We start from the raw sequence: 18,303 nt of genomic DNA, 5'->3' as shown, positions 1-18,303 counted from the left end.
TAGTTGGCTTGCCGCTGTCTGGCTCAAGTAATCCTTATTGAGATGCCTGGTTAATTACTAATTAGAAAGAGAACACTTTTTTTATCTTCTTTTTGACAGTTCTAAAATCCTACAAGGATAGAAAATTATTTTTCTGAGAACAGTTCAAGCTGAAAAAGAAAAATACACACACATACAGATGATCTCCTAAACATCATCACCCAAAGATGGTGCTGCACATCTGCTTTCTTTGTTATAAATTGCTGTTCTTTATTAGGAGAAAAAGAATTTCCTATTATAATGGTATATATGCTTTATTTCTGATTGACTTTCCTTAACTCAATACTAAGAGAAATTTTAGATATTAGAATAATTAAACATTTCCATTTCAATCAAGACAAGGTCTTTTCTTCACAAATTTTTATCCATTTCCTGCAATGTTATGATAACAGTTTGAACAGTACTTCATAACATAAGATAATTTTAAGTACATACCTTTGCCAGTTTAGGTTTCTGGGCATATTTTGTTAAATTCAGTCTAGATAAATTTATAAAAGGTCCATCAGGACTTGTAAGCATGGAAGCCTATGGGGAAAAATGATAGAACAAGAAATCTGAAACTTTCTCTTGAAACACAAATTGAGTTTAATGTGCATAAAATTATAAAGCCAACACAAGTAAAAAGAATCACCTGCAAAAATCTTCCATATAATTCTCTACTATAAAAATAGTGAAAAATGATTAACATAACATAAATTACTTTGGTCATACAAGGCTATGGTAAAGCTGACAGAATTTACCGTTCCCAGCCTGACAAATCTTCCAGATGAGCTGGTGATAGGGCGAGCTGTGTAGGCAGTTCTGGGTGTTCTGATGGCCTGTTCCATAGTGCCTGGCCTTCCACTTTGTGTGCTGGGTCTAAGGAAACCTGTAATGGGTCTTCCAGCTTGAGTGATCGGCCTGTGAAGATTGTAAATTGTTAAAATACACAGAAGATCAATAAAGGAAGATTCTCATGCAGCCTGGTCAATATTTAGTGGCAAAGGGAATGAAATAGGAGTATACTGAACATACCTGACAGCTGGACTAGGCCCTCCTGTCTGATTAGTTCCAGGGAGTTTCAGAGATGTTCCAGGACCTATGAGATGAGACGGCGAATTCAATTTGTATATTATTTATTAATCTGTAAGAACTGTCCACTAACGCAATTTTCACAAATGTGCTAGCCTGGTGAAAAAGACATTAGTAACAGGAAATGTATCTAGAAAAATGTGTTTGAGATTAATATTTATGGAGTACCTATCATGTTACTTTTGTTATTACATTTAATCTCCACACTAATTCTGTAAGGTAGGTAGTACTAACCATTTACCAAAGGCTTAGAGATTTAAGTAAACAGGTCAACCTGTTAGTAGAGCCAGCATTCAAACTCAAGACAGGCAGGCTCCAAAGCTCCAACACATCAAAATGACAGTTCTATACTCACAGTTTATTTTTCATACAAACTTCTTCTCCCAATAAAAGATCATTTACCCCCAATATCTAGAATTTAGATATTTTAACTCCAAAAGAGCAAAATGATAGGGGAAAAAGACATCTTAACATGAAACATATGTACGTTTTTTCTCAATTTCCACTGAAGCATTAAACAGCTATTACCTTCCAAACATATATAAATGACTGATAACTGTCACAACTAACAAATTACCAGCAAGATACCATATGTCATGGTAATCATCCAATACCATTCACAGCAGCACACCTGCAAGCTGGGACTAGGCCATTGTGACAATCCTGATGGACATTCACTGCCTAGCAAATCACTCCATCACCTCACATCATGCATTAGAGCAAATCATCTTCAATTATTACAGTGAAGTGATGCTTTCAAATTATCATTTTTTTAGAACACTTCTGTTGTTTGGATGCTTCCTGTGTTTAGACTCTCAGATAAACAATCTTTGATATATTAGATAAGCAGTTCAGATAGAATGCCTTTTTATAAAATATTTTAAAATGCATAATATGGCTTCTACTGAAAAATAGTTATATATCAATCTCACACCTTAAGTTTAAGATAATAGAATTAAATTGTGCCTTTGTACTATAAGGCAGAATAGAGGTAATATTTTTTCATGCATACACGTGTTTCATGTATATGTCTTATTTTTATTATAAAAAAGTACACAGAGAGTATTCCTCCTCCTAATGGCTTTTCATTTACTTAACTGAAAAACCAGTACTTACGTGGAACCTGAGCAATAGCATTTTCATCCAGTATCATTTCTGCAATTCCTTCCTGATCTATGTCAATTTCATCTACATACACCATTTCAGTTAGTGCTCGTGCTTTTAAAATCCAGGCTGCCTAAAAAGCATAGATAAGATAAAGCATATCTTAAATTGCATTAGAAGTAGTATATAGCCTATAGAAGCCAGCCATCCTTTATTATTATCTAATTTTTTATCAAACATGTTTACCACACTTAATGCATGATACTAATTTAAAGGGCTATGTCCAGGAGCTAATACAAGAAGGCAAGGTCATTATTAATCAAGAAACAACCAATAATGTATCAATTACCTAGTAAACAAAAGTGTGGTAATTACCTAGTAGTCTTCTAACATGCCTTTCTATAAGTGAAAGAAGATCTTTATAGAAAATTTTATTAGAATAATAATTTGAAAACAGATGAATAAAGCTACAACCATGTGTTCTTTCTGCCTTCCTCCTTCAGGGCCAAGTCCTTCGTGAAGACTTCCCTGATAGTTTAACTCTGAACCTACTTCCCTCTTGTCTTTCTTATAAAACACTTTCTTTTATACTTCTATTATTATGTACTTACCATATTCAATTATGGTTATTTGGGCATATATATATATTATATATATAATATATTTATATATAATATATTTATTATTTATTATATTTATAATATTATATATATATAATATATATATATATTTGGGCATATATATATATATGTCCATATATAATTATTTGGGCATATGTTTGCCCTCCCTTCCGCCAGAACACAAGCCTTTTTACCTTGTTCACTTTTGAATTTTCCATAACACCTACGGTTTGTGTACACAATAGATATTCCAAAAATGTTGACTTGAACTAAGATCAATTTTTCCCACTTCCCAATAACTAATCAACACAATCTTGGTTGCTTTGTGATCTAGCCAGTAGAAAACCTGCTAGAAAGTGGGGAAAAAAATGGAAAGGTAATTAAGGAGCCTAGAAAATATCTTATCAGCTTTGCTTTACCCTGCGAAATTAGACGTAAAGGTGTGCACAGTTAAATACCTTGTTAAATATTTAAAACTGCTTTATCAGAAAAGTTTACCTTTCTGCTTCAATAGAAGCAGAGAGCAATAAAGCTTGGTGTCCTGTGGCAGACTTGGGGAGAAGGCAACCCTTGAGGCAGCAGTGTAGGACCGACTCTGTACTACAGGGGGAGCAGTAGCAAGGGAAATCTGGAAAGGGGTTAGGCCTCATCATACTAGGAATCTGACTGTGAAGCATGCTGCACGAAGGCAAGGGACCGAGGGAGGAACAGATGGAGGCTGCAAGAGGACCAGAGAGTCCTCACATAAGGATATCGAAATGCACTGAATCATCAGCGTGTATTTATTGAGCACCTCCGACTTATGTAGCACTGGGCTAGGTTCTGAGAAGGAAATGCGAGAAGATGAAAACATGAATCCTAATTTTCCTGAACATATCACCTACAGGATTAAATAACAAGGCAAAGCAATGCATGATATGTGACAAATGTGCTACATGGAAAATGGTTTTACAAGAATTAGAAGGCAGAGATCCTTTTGTGGGCTAAAGTAATTGGAATGTATATTTTTAAAAATTTTTAAAGAAAAAGAATTTTTAAAAGTCTTCATGCTTTCCTTTTAATGGGAACAAAAGGAAATTACATTGTTGCCTTTGGTCCTCACCATGAGGTATTGTCTCCCCTGTGTGAGTCCAGGTCCTCCCAGAAGCAGATGCCAAGAGGGGATTGAATGTGCAGGGCAGAAATAGAGACACAGATGTAGAGAACAAACGTATGAGGGGAAAGTGGCGGGGGGAGCGGGGGTGGGGGTGAGGGGGGGTGGTGGTGGGACGAACTGGGAGATTGGGATTGACATACATACAACTAATGTGTATAAAATGGATAACTAATAAGAACCTGCTGTATAAAAAAATAAATTTAAAAAAAATGTTGAAATGAAAAAAATATATATATATAACATCAGCTGTCCACAGAGCTTGTCATCACAAGAGACAGCCTACCACAGGAAAAAAAAAAAAAAGAAGGCTGTCTTCACAATATATTTAGGTTCCTCAAGTGAAATTACATTTGATTAGATTATTGGGGGTTCGTCTTGTACTTTTCTGGTTGAGGTTTACTGGATTCTTATCAGATAACTTAGAATAAAATATTTCAAACGTTATGTGTAAATTTAACACAATTGAATGAGCAGAATATGGACCCAAAGAACTAATTTGTTTGTTAAAAAAGTCAGTTCCAATTGGAACTGCATCTAACTGTGGGAGCCACCAAAGATTAGGAAAGTTAACAGATCGATACAGCCATTCTCAGGGGTCAAGGAAGTCGTCACTCGTCACTGGCTTGGACTAATGGTTTAATTTAACTTTAAAGATGGCAATAAGTAATCCTGATTTATCTTAAGTCCTCACAGTTCCTATTGCCCTGCAAGTATCTGATGGCTTTAATTTTTCAAAAGGGCATATTCTTTGCTCAGCACCCCTGGTGGACAGGAGGAAGGATTGCAGCATCTTCTGTTCACACAGTAAAGCAGGATGTGGGCTTCACTAGTTCATTCCCATATTCCCAGGGAGCACCTACTGCATGCCGGGTCCTGGGAACAGAGGTGAGTAAGTCACAGCCCAAGTTCTAGCTCATAAGAATTTCAGTGTTACGGGGAAAGTGTAAAAACGAAAACCTGGAACATGCTATAGAAGGACAAAGAAAGGCACGCAGCTGCCTTGGGGTGGAAGAAAAGGTAAAGGAGGAGAGTTTGCCCCACGGCCAAGACAGGAGAGCGCGCGCCAGGTAGAGTGCATAGGGCAAAGGAAGGCCAGCTTGAGGGCTCATTTGGAGAAACAAGAGTGTGGTAGAAGAATCAGATTCAGCTGAGGAGAAGCTGCTTGAGAAGAAGCTGGAGAAAAAGGCAGAGGCCAATGAGGGATCCTGTAGGCCACCTGTATGCCATGATGAGGAGCTAATAAAGCTTCAGGAGTATGATTTGGAGTCCTAGTTAAATTGACTCTCTAAAAGTCAAGTTTTTATTATTACAGTATCATTTACACAGTTGGATATTAATTATCCATGCACGTATTTTTTAAACTATTTTCATACTCATTCTGTTATCTCATAGTCCAATCCATCATGCTTCTTGACTTCTATCCTTCTACTAACCCCTCAAATATTAAGAAGGTGCAAATTATTTTACATCAGGCTAAGCAGAACATAGGAAAGTAAATCCACTATTCCCTCCCAACCAAATGAATATATGCTTCAGAAGCCAAATAGGAAGATCTTTTTTTAAAAAATTTTATTCCATAAGAATTCACTTTTTCGAAAAGGTAAATCTATATTTGTTTCAGTTTCTAAAACCTCATTATTAAGAAGTAGAAATAATGATGTGAATTTCTGATATTTAAAGATCTGCAATAAGATCTACTTGCACCATTACTTAATTTTAAATTTCATCAGTATTTGAGAATATTAATTTTCCTGACTTTCCTCCTTCTATCTTAACAAAAAATGACCTTGAAAATCATGTATCACTGCTTGATTAAATATCAGATTGTATTCAAAGAACTGCTCTGGGCAACAGGAACAATTCTTGGAATTTTAATGAAAACATTTTATTTTGGAGGCAAGCCAAGTATGTTTTACAGCCCTAAATTCCTCTGCCTGTTTAAATTTTTTTTAAGTTCAAAACTAATCAGTGATTAAAATAAAATGCATACAATATTGTAAATCAACTATACTCCAATAAAAATTTTAAAAAATAAAATAAAATGCATAACAAAGCAAATTGGTAACCCTACACTGCCACTTGAATCTGAATAAAACTATAAATTGGTTTTTATCAGAAATACTTAAGTTGTTAATAAATGACAGGGTCATGCAGTTTATGTAGATAAATTTGAATACCTACGTATTGGAAGTCCTGTAAAATCGATAAAAATAATAGATGCTTAGGAATTTTTTTTAAGGGAAAAGCATAGATTCTCCCAATCTAAATGAGTAATCATCACATCAATTATTTCCTTTTTTATCTGCGAAACATAATCCCATCTCATTTACCTGCTGAGTTAGTCTATAGGACATTACTCTTGAGGCAACTATCTACCAGGTAACATCAGGAAAATACTGACTTACCTGTACTACCTTCTGAGGTTAATCCAATTTTAGTGATAAAAATAGACAAATGAAACGGTTAAAACTCTACTGACTGAGTAAAACACGTTTACACTGTTTTGTTCCTCTTAATACAGACTGCAAGGCGATGTAAGGCCTTTTAAGGCATGTAAGAAACAATTTTACTAAGTTATTCTTAGAATAAAGCTACCAAAAGAACAGTCTGTCTAACCTGATTTAGACATCATGAGAATCAGTAACATTTGACACTCTGCCTACTCTATGAAAATGAAAATTTAGGCACAAAATGTTGAATTGTTATTGTAAAGCCTCATTTATTTTGAAGTGATAAAAACCTGCAAAAGAGGAAAGGCAAGAAGTGTGAATAGTGAGCTCAAAAGAATCCAGTCAGCCTTGTTCCCTTCTGATTCTTTTAGATCACTATCCAATTAAGTCTAGAGTAACAGAGCAGGAAATATCAAATACAGGTCCTTCATGAAGTCCCTATGCTGGTTTGAAACTTTCAAATACCATTGAAAGTTTTCAAACCATACCAACAATGCAAATTATTGATGTTTTAATTTAATTTTAACTTTAATCAAAATCTTCCAAAATTACTGAAAACAAAAGGCACATTACTTACTCTATTTATAGCTTAGGTGATTCTTATGACTTGTACATGTATTATACAAAAAATAGTTTTGCACCCTCTATCAATTTGGAAATCATGATTATGAACATTCCAATGACAAATGTCATCCTTTTAAAGAACACAGTACTACATTTTAACCTATTTACCATGTTTGCTTGAAACTACACAGGCCTCCATCAGAGTATTTTGTATACTACTTTCTTCTAAAAGGTTTGATAATTACGCATGTAAACCCCATGAGGTTCAAATTGTTTATTTACCTAAAAAACACTTAAAATTCACTCTTGCTTGGCAGGGCAAACCCCTGGCAATATTTAAGTTCTCTGATTTACAGCTCTCTCACCCCTTCTCCTTATTCCCAGACTTACTGGAAACCCTCTTGGGCTAAAAGCTTCACTGGCCAGGAGGCCCCCTAACCAGACCTCCTCTTCCTGGGTTCCCTTCCCACTCATCTACTGTCTCATTCAGTTAGCAGGTCTCTCTGGCCACCTCCCATTTCTAACAAAGTTCATTTGGTAGATGTGGCTGTCTGGCCAAGTCTCTTCTTCCTCACAGTGGCAGGCACCTCTCTCTAAAAACAAGACCTTCCCAAGCAGAGTCGGCCTACTCTTTACTCAAGACGTATGATCCAATCCATCACAATCTTTTCAGACACTCCTGACATCTTGGCTCCCTTGCTAAGCCTCTGACTCCCCTTGCCTCCGCCTTTATTTTTCTCATCTTCTAGGTCAATATTGGTCATTTCTATTTAAGCTACAAGTCTTAATGAGTAGAGTGCCCTAGTTTTACATCCATAGACACAAAGTATTGGAAATATAATAGTTTATAGTTCTATAAGAAGGTACAGAATGCCTGGTAGATATAGCTAATTTTATAACAGCACAAGTAGATAGGCAGCTAATTTTCTAATCTATAGCAACAACTAAGCAATAGTAATTAAACTATTCTCTAAACTAAAGGTTGCAGCTAAACCTTTACCTGAGACACTGGCAATTCTGGATCTGGTTCCTGGAAAGCATTAAGAAGGTAGTAAACATTTTTAGGATAATACAGTTCTTAAAATTAAAAGTCTTAATGACCAACCAAGTATTTGTAGGTGGACTCAAACTCATTCAATAAAAACCCAAACATGAACTTTAATCTTTCCCCAAAAGTGCCCTCACAAGTTCTGTAAAGGTAACACCCTATCCACTGAAGAGTGCTATATTTTCTATGATCAGAAAATTCTAATTACTCTAACCTCATTTAGAGCACAGAGAAGAGATCTTTACATATTTAATGAATTCACAGTATTTCAGGAATTAAAAATAATTTTATAACTATACCAAGGAAGCTATTTTTATATTCAAAAACAAGTTCATGGTGGTTAAAGCATTCAGACTTTAATCACTTGAGGAGGAGGAGGAAAATCCACATACTATAAACCCTTCTATTCCCCATAAACATAATGGGATCAGTGGCTAAAGATAAGAAATTAATTCTGACTGCAATGTCTTCCGAGAAATTTTTGTAAATAGACTATGTAATATATATCAGGGCCAGGTGCTGATAAACTCAGGGTTTTTTTCTGTCCAAAATTAAATAGAAATGCATTGGTTAAAAAAAGAGATTTATAACAAATTTATTTATAAAAGATCTACACTTTCACGTCTACAGTCAGCAGCCTCTGAACAGTCAATCTGCAGCATGTTTTACTGGGAAAGCTACTAAGAAACAGAAAAAGGAAAGAAAAAAAATCCTTGCTTTCCTTGCTTTCTACAGCTCTAAAATCCAAAAAAAAAAATACCCGAAATATTTTTTTAAGAATATATTATGTGTGCAAGCAATGTGTAAACCATCTGGTCACCAAGCAAGGATAAGCAATTTCTTTCACATAACACACAGTAGCAACAAGAGAGGAAAAGGCTAAACTAAGCTAGAAAGTGAGAGCCCTAGGGGGTGGGAGTTAGAGAATACTTGGCAATCAACTGAACAGAACACAAAACAGCAACTAAGAAGACACAGTAATTGGAGGTTTTCAATGCCAGTGTGCAGAAGAAAGAGCTGGAAAAAGAACAGATTTCCTAGATCCCACCATCCATATTTAGAGAAATACACTGATACAGGCAATGAGATGACAGAAGAAATAACCCCTTCTATTCTTTCTTCTATTTATTTGTATACGTGTCTAAATGACCCCCCATTATCTCATTTGAGTCCCACAACAACCATTTCAGGGAGGCAGGTAAGTGGTATTATCCATTTTACAGATCAGGAAACAAATTCAGAGATGTCATGTAATTTGCTCAAGGTCACACAAAGAAGCTCTTTCTTGCCAGTCCACCTTGGAGATTAAAAAAAATGAGTTGGATGCATAGTAGGGCAGGATTGAAGGGTAAAGTGTAAGAGAGATACAAGATAAGTTCCATATAGAAACAGGTAAAAAAGTTTACCAGAGGTGATTGTAGACAGCGTTTGAAAAGGAACACAGTTAAAGGAGACAGAGCCACAGAGAGTAAGTAAACGCTGGATGCTTGTTAGTCAGCCAAGGGCAGGGAGATTCCTCCAGTGGCCCAAACTGACCCCGGCAGCTCAGCCTCAGAGCGCTCTGTTCACCAGCAAACGCCTTCATGCTCTCTGTGTCTCGTCCTGCCCCGCAGGATCGCACTTACGACTTACCAGGCAGGTAAGATGAAAGGTAGAGAAGCAGGGGTCCCCAGTGAGCTGTATGTTAGTAGTTGGTTGAGACAATGATCTGGTGATCCAAGCCAAATAAACATCTTTCTGTATGATTATCTTATTTATTTCCTCATTGGGGCCATGGAGACTTATTACCAGGCATTCTTTTGATTCTGTACTCTGCAGAGCAGTTCACGTTGCTGAATTTCAGCCTTTTCTGCACCTTCAAACCATTGACAGTAATAACCCCCTCCTCTCTGCAACATCTCTCATTATAAGCAGAGATTGGGGGTGGGAAGAAAAATGTGAATTACCCCCATTCTGATAAACAGCTAACCCTCCCACTCCCAGAATCACAGATTTTAACAATTTAAAAATCTATCAGAAATCTACCCCATTAAGAAAAGTATATTAACTTAAAAAAAAAAAAAACTGCCTCTATGTTTTATGAACTGTTGAATTATACTGGAGCTAAAATCGGGGCTGCTTTTAAAGCCATGAATCTGACATATGGAACACAAAGAACAGTAATCAGATTAAGCAACTAATCAGGATGACCGGCATGAGCTGTAAAAGCAAGCATTCCCTCTAGGTCACGTTGCTGCATGGAAGGCCATTTTGCATTTCTCTCTTCTATGTCTTATAACTTTTAACCACTTCTCACAATTTAGAGAAAACTTTGAAAAAAGACAACACTTCTCTATGAATTGATTGTTCCTACTGTCTTTTGTCAAATGGGGAAACTACGATGAATTAACCAGTTATCCTTCTTTATTCTTAACTGATCAGAACTTTAATGTCCTTCATGCTTACAGACCCTGCCCTCTGTTTCACACCATTCTGATTCTGGGAAAAGCAGTTCAGAATCCATCTTTTTCAGGAACCCATCCCAAACATCATGTTATTATCTTCAACCTACCCTTCAGTCCTTCCATATCCAAATAAAATTGTTTTACTCTAAGGAAACAAGCTGGTCCATAGTATATCATACCTCTCCGGCCAACCTGACTACTCTGACTTCGGCAAGAATCAAAACTAAATAAAATCCACATGCCCTAATAGAAAATAAAAGGCACTAATTAAATATTTTTGATGATACTATACCAAAATGGTATCTCTTAAAGGAGAACTAAATGTAGAAGAAATAGTCTTAGAGGTGGGCTTCATTCCAAAAGGTTAATGTATCACCACCGAAACGTCTTTTTGAAGCTCCCTGGACCAGCTTATAAAAAGATTAGCAAATAGCAAATCACTTTAGAGAGGTTCTCCTCATCTGGGAGAAAAATAAGCAAAACCCAAAGTGAATATTAACATAAAAAACAAAAGCTATTTTTGTTCTAGAAAAAAAAAAAAGCAAGAGCAAAAATGAATCCATTTGGCACTCAGGAGAAATATTTTAATTTCCTTTCTCTTCCATGTGTCCAGGCACTGCTTCAAAGTCACTCATTTGTAATAAAATCAGTTGCGTGGCACAGGAATGGTAATTCAAGAAGCTGCAGAGGAAAAATATTCTGCTTTAAAATGTAGAAGCCTCAAAAAAAAGCCCATGAGGCTAAAGGGGTACATGAAGATAAGCCAGGGAAACCGCAGGGGCTGAGGACCACCTGCCTCTGCTCTGATCATATTACCGTTAGCTTTTCATAGATTGCTAGTCTCTCCATTTAACTTCCTCCACTGAAACAAGAGCGTTGTGAAGAAATACCAATGATGATAATGACTATCAGAAATACTCTCCTGGAGGGATCCAGGAAGAATTTGCTCAACTGATTAAAAAAAAAAACTGACCCTCGAAATAAGAAATGAATTAAGAATGTGCATAATGCAATTACATTTGTATGAAAAGGTGAATACATATAAGAACCTATGGTGCTGAGAATTAGGATGGGGGGCAGGGAGAAGCAAAGACCACCAGGCAATTAGGGTGATCTCCATAAACAGAGGGGAAGCTGGCACACATAAATAACACCATGCAGATGCATATATGAATATGATCAAGGCACTCATTCAGCAAAATACATAATGACGGCACCTGTGTGCCAGATTCTGTGCCATTCCATACAGATCTGCCATCCTGGACTCATATTCTAAGAGAAAGAATGAGAATTTTCAAGCTTTTAATCAAAGGAACCTCCTAAAGCTTCCTAAAGCTCCTCATTAAATGCATCAGCACTCTAACATAAATATTTAAATTCTTTTTAATTAATTCAGAAAAAAGCAGGATTTCTCTAAGCTTGGGGAAATCATACTGGAAAATATTTCCAAAATGAAATAACAATTGGATACAAAATGCACAAATTGGTGCTAAGAGAAGCATACAGAGAAAAAGCGCAGTGTTTAAAGGTTGGATCAAAGAATAACTAATAGGAGTGAACCATGTAAACTTTTCAGAGGCCCTATCCAGGCATCCAAAGGCCAGTTTGGTAAGATAACATGAAGTTAAAACTTCTGTTCCTGGTGAAGTGCTACTCATCATTCTGACAATATATATAGTTCCTCCTTAAAGAAACTATCTCAGCATAACAAATAAAAAGGATTAGAAAGGGAAAAAATGTCATAAATTTCTTCTAGATCTGGTACAGATTCTCCTCGGCAGCCTTTGATACTTGTAGGAGCTAAACATATCAACCCCTGCTTATAACAATAGAACAGTAACAAAGAATTACATTTTAAAAAACATTTCTAGGATATTAAAATTAATTATGTATCACATTATGAAGTATTATTTCAAATCCACAATAAATAGGACAGTGGAATAAGCCAGGATTTAACAAGATCTGCTGCCATAATGATCTTAACCATGTCAGATGGTTAACCAATGACAACAGCAATAGTTTCCAGTATGATCCTTTATCTTTTATTCTTCACTACCATTATCAAAGTCAGATCCACTAAACATTCCTTTTAACAAGTCTTAATTTTCCAAGAGGGCCAGCAAGGCCTAAAGGGAACTATATAAGAGGCCAAACAAAAAGATCCAAGTTACTAACTTGTTTAGCTGTAAATTTTGGAGACTTTAAACGAAGTTCTTAATTTGTTCACCCTGTTCTCCCTAGGTACAAGGAAAGGGGTCAAGATCTCCGCTACAGCTCCTTCTTAACCATTAATAGAAACGCTGATGCTTTGCCTATGCAGTTCCCAAAGTGACGACATCTCCCCAGGATAAATTTGTACCTCTTCCCCAAAAAAGGAATCAGTCAGCGGTCAAGTAAGTTTCAGAATACTGCCTTAATCAAAATTAGGCAGGTTACCTTCTTTCAAGACTTCTCAGCCTTTAATCCAAGTACACAGATATGTCAAATTCCCATTTAGCTAAAAATCTTGAAAAAGGAACAGCAAACAGGAAAATGTACTGGAAAAAGTTCAGAAACACAGAGTTTTGAAAAATTAGGCTACATAAGCACCAAAGAAGCAGCACAGGATAGACAAAGGGAATGGGCTTACCAGCTTTGTACCTTTGGACAAATTACTTCACCATGTGCCTCAGTGTGCTCTATCTGTAAAATGGGGGAAATAGTACCAACTTCCTAAAATAGCTGAGGATTAAATGAGATAACATATAAAACCCTCTGAATCAAGCCTGATACAGAGTAAATACTCAATAAATGTTACCTGTTATCTTTGTTACATACTTTGCAAGGTTATTCTAAGCAAAGAAATACACATAGTTTATAGAATTTATCCCTGGCAAGTAGTAAGCACTCAATAAAAGGTCACTGAACACTGTAAAGTCCTGATCACAGTGTCTAGCACAAACTAAACCTGAATTGCAGTACTGAATGTCACTATGATTACGTCATTAAGATTAGAGACACGGAAAACAAACTATGGTTACCAAAGGGGATAGCAGGGTGCGGTGGGGGGTGGTGGATAGATCAGCAGTTTGGGATTAACATATACACACTACTATATATAAAATAGATAACCAACAAGGACCTACTGTATAGCACAGGGAACTATATTCAATATCTTGTAATAACCTATAATAGAAAACCTGAAAAAGAATATATGTATGTATAACTGAATTGCTTCTCTGTATACACCTGAAACTAACACAACATTGCAAATTAACTATACTTCAATGGTTAAAAATGGTTTAAATAAGGTTTTAATCATTAATAAAAACACTGCTGCTTTGCCTAGAACACGTTCCCTAATGTGACAACATCTCCCTAGGATGATGACATCAGATATCTGAGCCTCGCCCACTGCCAAAAAAGGAATCGGTGATCAAATAAGTTTCAGAACTATTGTATTCATCAAAATTAGGCAAAGTTTCTTTCTGCAGAACTCCTCAGAACCTTTAGTACGAATCTCTAAGTAGGGAATATACATTTCCCAAATGCATTTAATGAGGAAACTTTCTTTCACTGAGCACTCTTGGGACTGTTGTTCTTTGGAACACAGAATGGAAACTATCCTAACTCAATGGAAAAATAGAACCATGTCTGGTACATCACTGGTTTGTAACAAACTTTGGTTGTACAAATGTAAAGGGGTCCATATTTTGTCGTGGTTCCCAAACATATTTGAGGGTGGAATCCTTTTTTTTTTTTTTTTTTTTTAAGCAGCATTTGTGGGACTACAATGCCAGGAAACATACTTGGAAGCGTGCTTGTGTATGGAAATGCAGTCCTATTAACCAATGTGACCTAACACAAGCACAACCTAGTTTAGCATTCCTACTAACACAGATTGCTCTGTGGGAGATGTGCTATCTATCTGAAGGCCAAAAGATTCACTTTAATAGGTTATCCTCAATCCATTTGCTGGGCGCTAAGGCAGAGCCTAGTGACAGTTATCACGCCTCAGCTTACGGAACTCCCCCTCAATTCTCCTTTTTTTTCTAACATCTCCAAGGCAACACCACTAGAGGAAAAGCTGGGGAACTATAACGACATGGGTACGTTCTGCATTTAATAGACGTACTGACAAACTACCAGAGCTCTGCTCTCCCTTTTTCTCCTTTTTTGTCTCTTCCAGGATCTACCTGACCACCAGAGTTGTACCTCTCTTAATACCTAGCATACAAGGCTTTTCACTCACTGTATTTAAGAAACGCTAAATAAACTACTATAATCAATGCCATCTTTCCTTCTTTTACAGGAACTTTTTTCCCACCCCTCCCTCCTAATAATGAATGTATCTTTTCCTCTCCTAGATTCTCATTCCTCTAATTTGCATTATTTGCCTCAAGTTGCACTCAAGCCCCAGCATCAAAGGCTCCCCACGCTTGGACAACAGTCTTAAGATGAACCAGAAGGATTACACGTTTGATCCAAAAGAAAAAAAGGCAGCTATTTCAACAGGGAGTGGGAAGTTACAGATCTTTATGTTTATACATAATGGTTTTAGAAATCAATACCGTACGTGCAGCGAGCGTAAGAGTCCATCCACATGCAAGTATAAAGGAACTAACAAAGTTCGTCACCAAATTGTTCCTTTAAGCGACGTTTGAAGGAAAGGGGCTGCTGAAGTTTGAGGAGGGGGCGGTCGTGGCACAGCACTCGTGGGTCCCGCGGGCAAGGACCCACCGGCCAAGGCTCCAGGGAGTCTCGCTCCAGGTGCCTGTGCTGACCACAAGGTCCATCTCGCCCTGCGCCTTCTTCCCTAGAGACCCCTCCCAGGGACCTGGGAATCCCCCAGAGCCCTCAGCCTTATTGCCGGGATCCACAGGTCTGACGGGGTCCGGCCTGTACCTGGTCATAAGGGGACTTCTCCAGCATCTGCGTGCACAGATCGGCGCAGAGCTGGAACTTCCTGCGCCTAAAATAGCTCCAGGCCAGGAGCAGCGGCTCCATCTCCGAGCCCATGGCGGCAGAGAGCCGGCAGCGAAACACCAGGGCGCGGCTCAGGGAAGGCGGGGGGCGAGGAGCAGGCGGCCTCCAGCCCTGCCCAGCAACGCGCGGGGGCAGGGGCCTTGCCAGAGAGGCGCCCTGCATCGCGCCTGAGAATAGGAAAAAGAAAACCCACCTCGAGTAGAACTCAGCTATAGGACTGCCAAACCTTGGCTTTAAAAATTGTATACTTTTAAAGGCTACATATTTCATTAATTTTCTAGAAGACGGAACCGTGGCTAAAGTAAGAGGCAGTGACTTAGACACCTCCAACTGGGGTCCTCCACCCACCCAGAGGAGGACCGGTTGCCTGGCAACCGAACTCTCCGCATACTCTGCCAGTCCCAGAAAAATCCCGAGAGTTGACCGATCGGCCGGTCGCTGTCATACTTTTACCCTTCAGGCATTCTTACCCCTATCACTTATCCTTCCGACTTTAGAAACACAAACATGAGAACAGTTTCTCCAATACCATCTCGCCCACCAGAACCCAAAGACCTAAATCCTAAAACTCCCAGTCTGTTTCTCTAAATCCCTCTCACCCAATCTTGGTGTCCGAATGAAAAGGTACATTGAGGATTGCTTAGTCCAAACTGTTCGTTTTACAGATAAGAAACTGAGATGAGCTCAGAGAAATTATTAACCTAGTGTGGCGTGGAGTTAGGGAGCTGGATTGTAATCCAGATGACTACAAACTGTTAATACAATTTGTTAATTCCACGATGCCTAGGGGTTCTGGATTATAAATCGGTGACATTTTTGCCGAACAAGATAATGTACGAAAAAAAAGTTTTTTTGAGGTTTTGAAACACCATCTCCACGCACTTGTTGTTTGTCAAATGTTTACTTGTGCAGAGTGATTTCTTCAGGTACAATTCTGACTTTCCTCTAGAGATTTACACAGATGACAAATATCTTTTTTTTTTTTTTTTTTTTTATGGCTGTGTTGGGTCTTCGTTTCTGTGCGAGGGCTTTCTCTAGTTGCGGCAAGTGGAGGCCACTCTTCATCGCGGTGCGCGGGCCTCTCATTATCGTGGCCTCTCTTGTTGCAGAGCACAGGCTCCAGACGCGCAGGCTCAGTAATTGTGGCTCACGGGCCTAGTTGCTCCGTGGCATGTGGGATCCTCCCAGACCAGGGCTCGAACCCGTGTCCCCCGCATTGGCAGGCAGGCTCTCAACCACTGCGCCACCAGGGAAGCCCGACAAATATCTTTAATGGTTAGGAAAAGAGAAGTGTGACCAAGCTGCTAAGTCCAGGTTGACTTCATTATGGAGGACTAGCGGATATTTTTTCCTTGCCTTCTTCCTACCGCAGTGAGAGAGGCAGGAGAGGAAAAGTTAACTCAATATTGAAGAACTTTCTGATCAGGTCTAACTCTCCTTTACAGATAAGAAGCGAACTAACAGCTCTTAGTAAAGATAAATCACTCGTAATTTTCTCAAACCACTAGGGTACCATAATGAAGACATTATATTGAATCCAGATATATATACATCTCATATATATCAAAATGAAAGCTTTCTAAAATAAAAAATGGGTTGTGAGTAGTTTTTTCTCCTTTACTAAGCAGTCATTCTTGAATTTTTGTATCTTGGAAGCAATTAATTATCAGGATTGTGATTATTCCAGTTACGTTTATTGCAATTAGTCCATTTGTGTTTCCCTGGAGGTGCCTCTAGAAATGTAACCGGTTCTAATGCAGCAGCCCACTGTTTCCAGGGGTCAGGACTTTAGGACTGTACATGCTGGAATTGGAACTTGGGCTCAACATTTCACAAGGTCCTTTTGTTTTCTGGTAAAACGTAAGTGGAATCTATGTAAGTGATTCTGAACCCTGGCTCCATATTAGATAGATTTTTTTAAGTAAACTATTTTAGAATATATTTAGATTTATGGAAAAGTTACAAAGATACTACAGAGAGTTCCCATATACTCCTCACCCAGTTTCCCATTGTTAACAACATTACTACAGTATATATGTCACAACGAAGGAACCTACATTGGTATATTACTATTAGCTCCACAATTTATTCAGATTTCCGTAGGTTTCCGCTAATACCCTTTTTCTATTCCAGGATCCCACTTTGGATACCATATTACATTTAGTCATCATGTCTCCTTTGCCTCCTCTGGTCTGTGACAGTTTCTCAGACTTTTCTTGTTTATGATGACTTGACAGTTTTGAAGAGGGCTGGTCAAGTATTTAGTAGAATGTCTGCGGAGCTTTTAAAAATACAGCTGCTCACATTCCATTCCTAGAGATTCTGACTTAAATGGTTTGATATAGGGCTGGAGCATCGGTTTTTTTGTTTTGTTTTTGTTTCCCATGTAATTCTAATGGGCAGCCAGGTTTAAACAACCACTGTGTTGAGTTCTAAATGGTTTTGTATACATTGTGATTATTGCCAACTTCCTAGAGAAAACATTGTGTGTGTGTATATATATATATATAATTTTAAGAACATGTAATTCATCTTAGCTTCTTCCAGAAGGCTGTTAATTTTTTTTCTTTCAGAAAAGTCAAGTGGACGAGAAAAACTGTAGAATACTCAGCAAATTGCAGACTGTTAAGCATGTCCAAATGTGGCATAAAATGTTACTTTAAAAGGTTATAAACATTTGTTTTTTTAAATCTTGTTAATATGTGTATAGCTAATTTTATGAATATATAGATAGATTTTGTTACATATTTTATAATTACTAATCCAAATGCAGAAACCTTTTTGGGTTTTTTGGCCATGCCACGCGGCTTGTGGTATCTTAGTTCCCTGACCAGGGACTGAA

General features: G+C 37.7%; 1 protein-coding gene across 3 annotated transcripts in view; it reads right to left on the bottom strand.

The window, feature by feature from the left end:
* Positions 1-15,596, bottom strand: part of TTC8 (tetratricopeptide repeat domain 8) — a 47,895-nt gene extending 32,299 nt beyond the window's left edge. Inside the window, exons 1-5 of one of the 3 annotated variants that reach the window (XR_005018881.1) lie at positions 15,381-15,564; positions 2,227-2,347; positions 1,054-1,117; positions 780-939; positions 475-564 (exon numbers count right to left, since the gene is read on the bottom strand). Coding sequence is in view for 2 of the 3 variants with exons in the window: in XM_036844626.1 (XP_036700521.1) it covers positions 475-564; positions 780-939; positions 1,054-1,117; positions 2,227-2,347; positions 15,381-15,494 (549 nt within the window). In the remaining variant the exon portion in view is untranslated. Of the gene's footprint in view, positions 1-474; positions 565-779; positions 940-1,053; positions 1,118-2,226; positions 2,348-13,125; positions 13,145-15,380 lie in introns of those variants that run through there. The other 2 variants (XM_036844626.1, XM_036844627.1) reach the window with 2 other exon arrangements.
* Between the last annotated feature and the right edge of the window lie 2,707 nt (positions 15,597-18,303).

This window comes from Balaenoptera musculus, chromosome 2 (genome assembly GCF_009873245.2).
Source record: "Balaenoptera musculus isolate JJ_BM4_2016_0621 chromosome 2, mBalMus1.pri.v3, whole genome shotgun sequence".
NCBI classification, from domain to species: Eukaryota; Metazoa; Chordata; class Mammalia; order Artiodactyla; family Balaenopteridae; genus Balaenoptera; species Balaenoptera musculus.
Note: the sequence above shows the minus strand (reverse complement) of the source record. Positions and strands in the feature narration are given on the sequence as shown.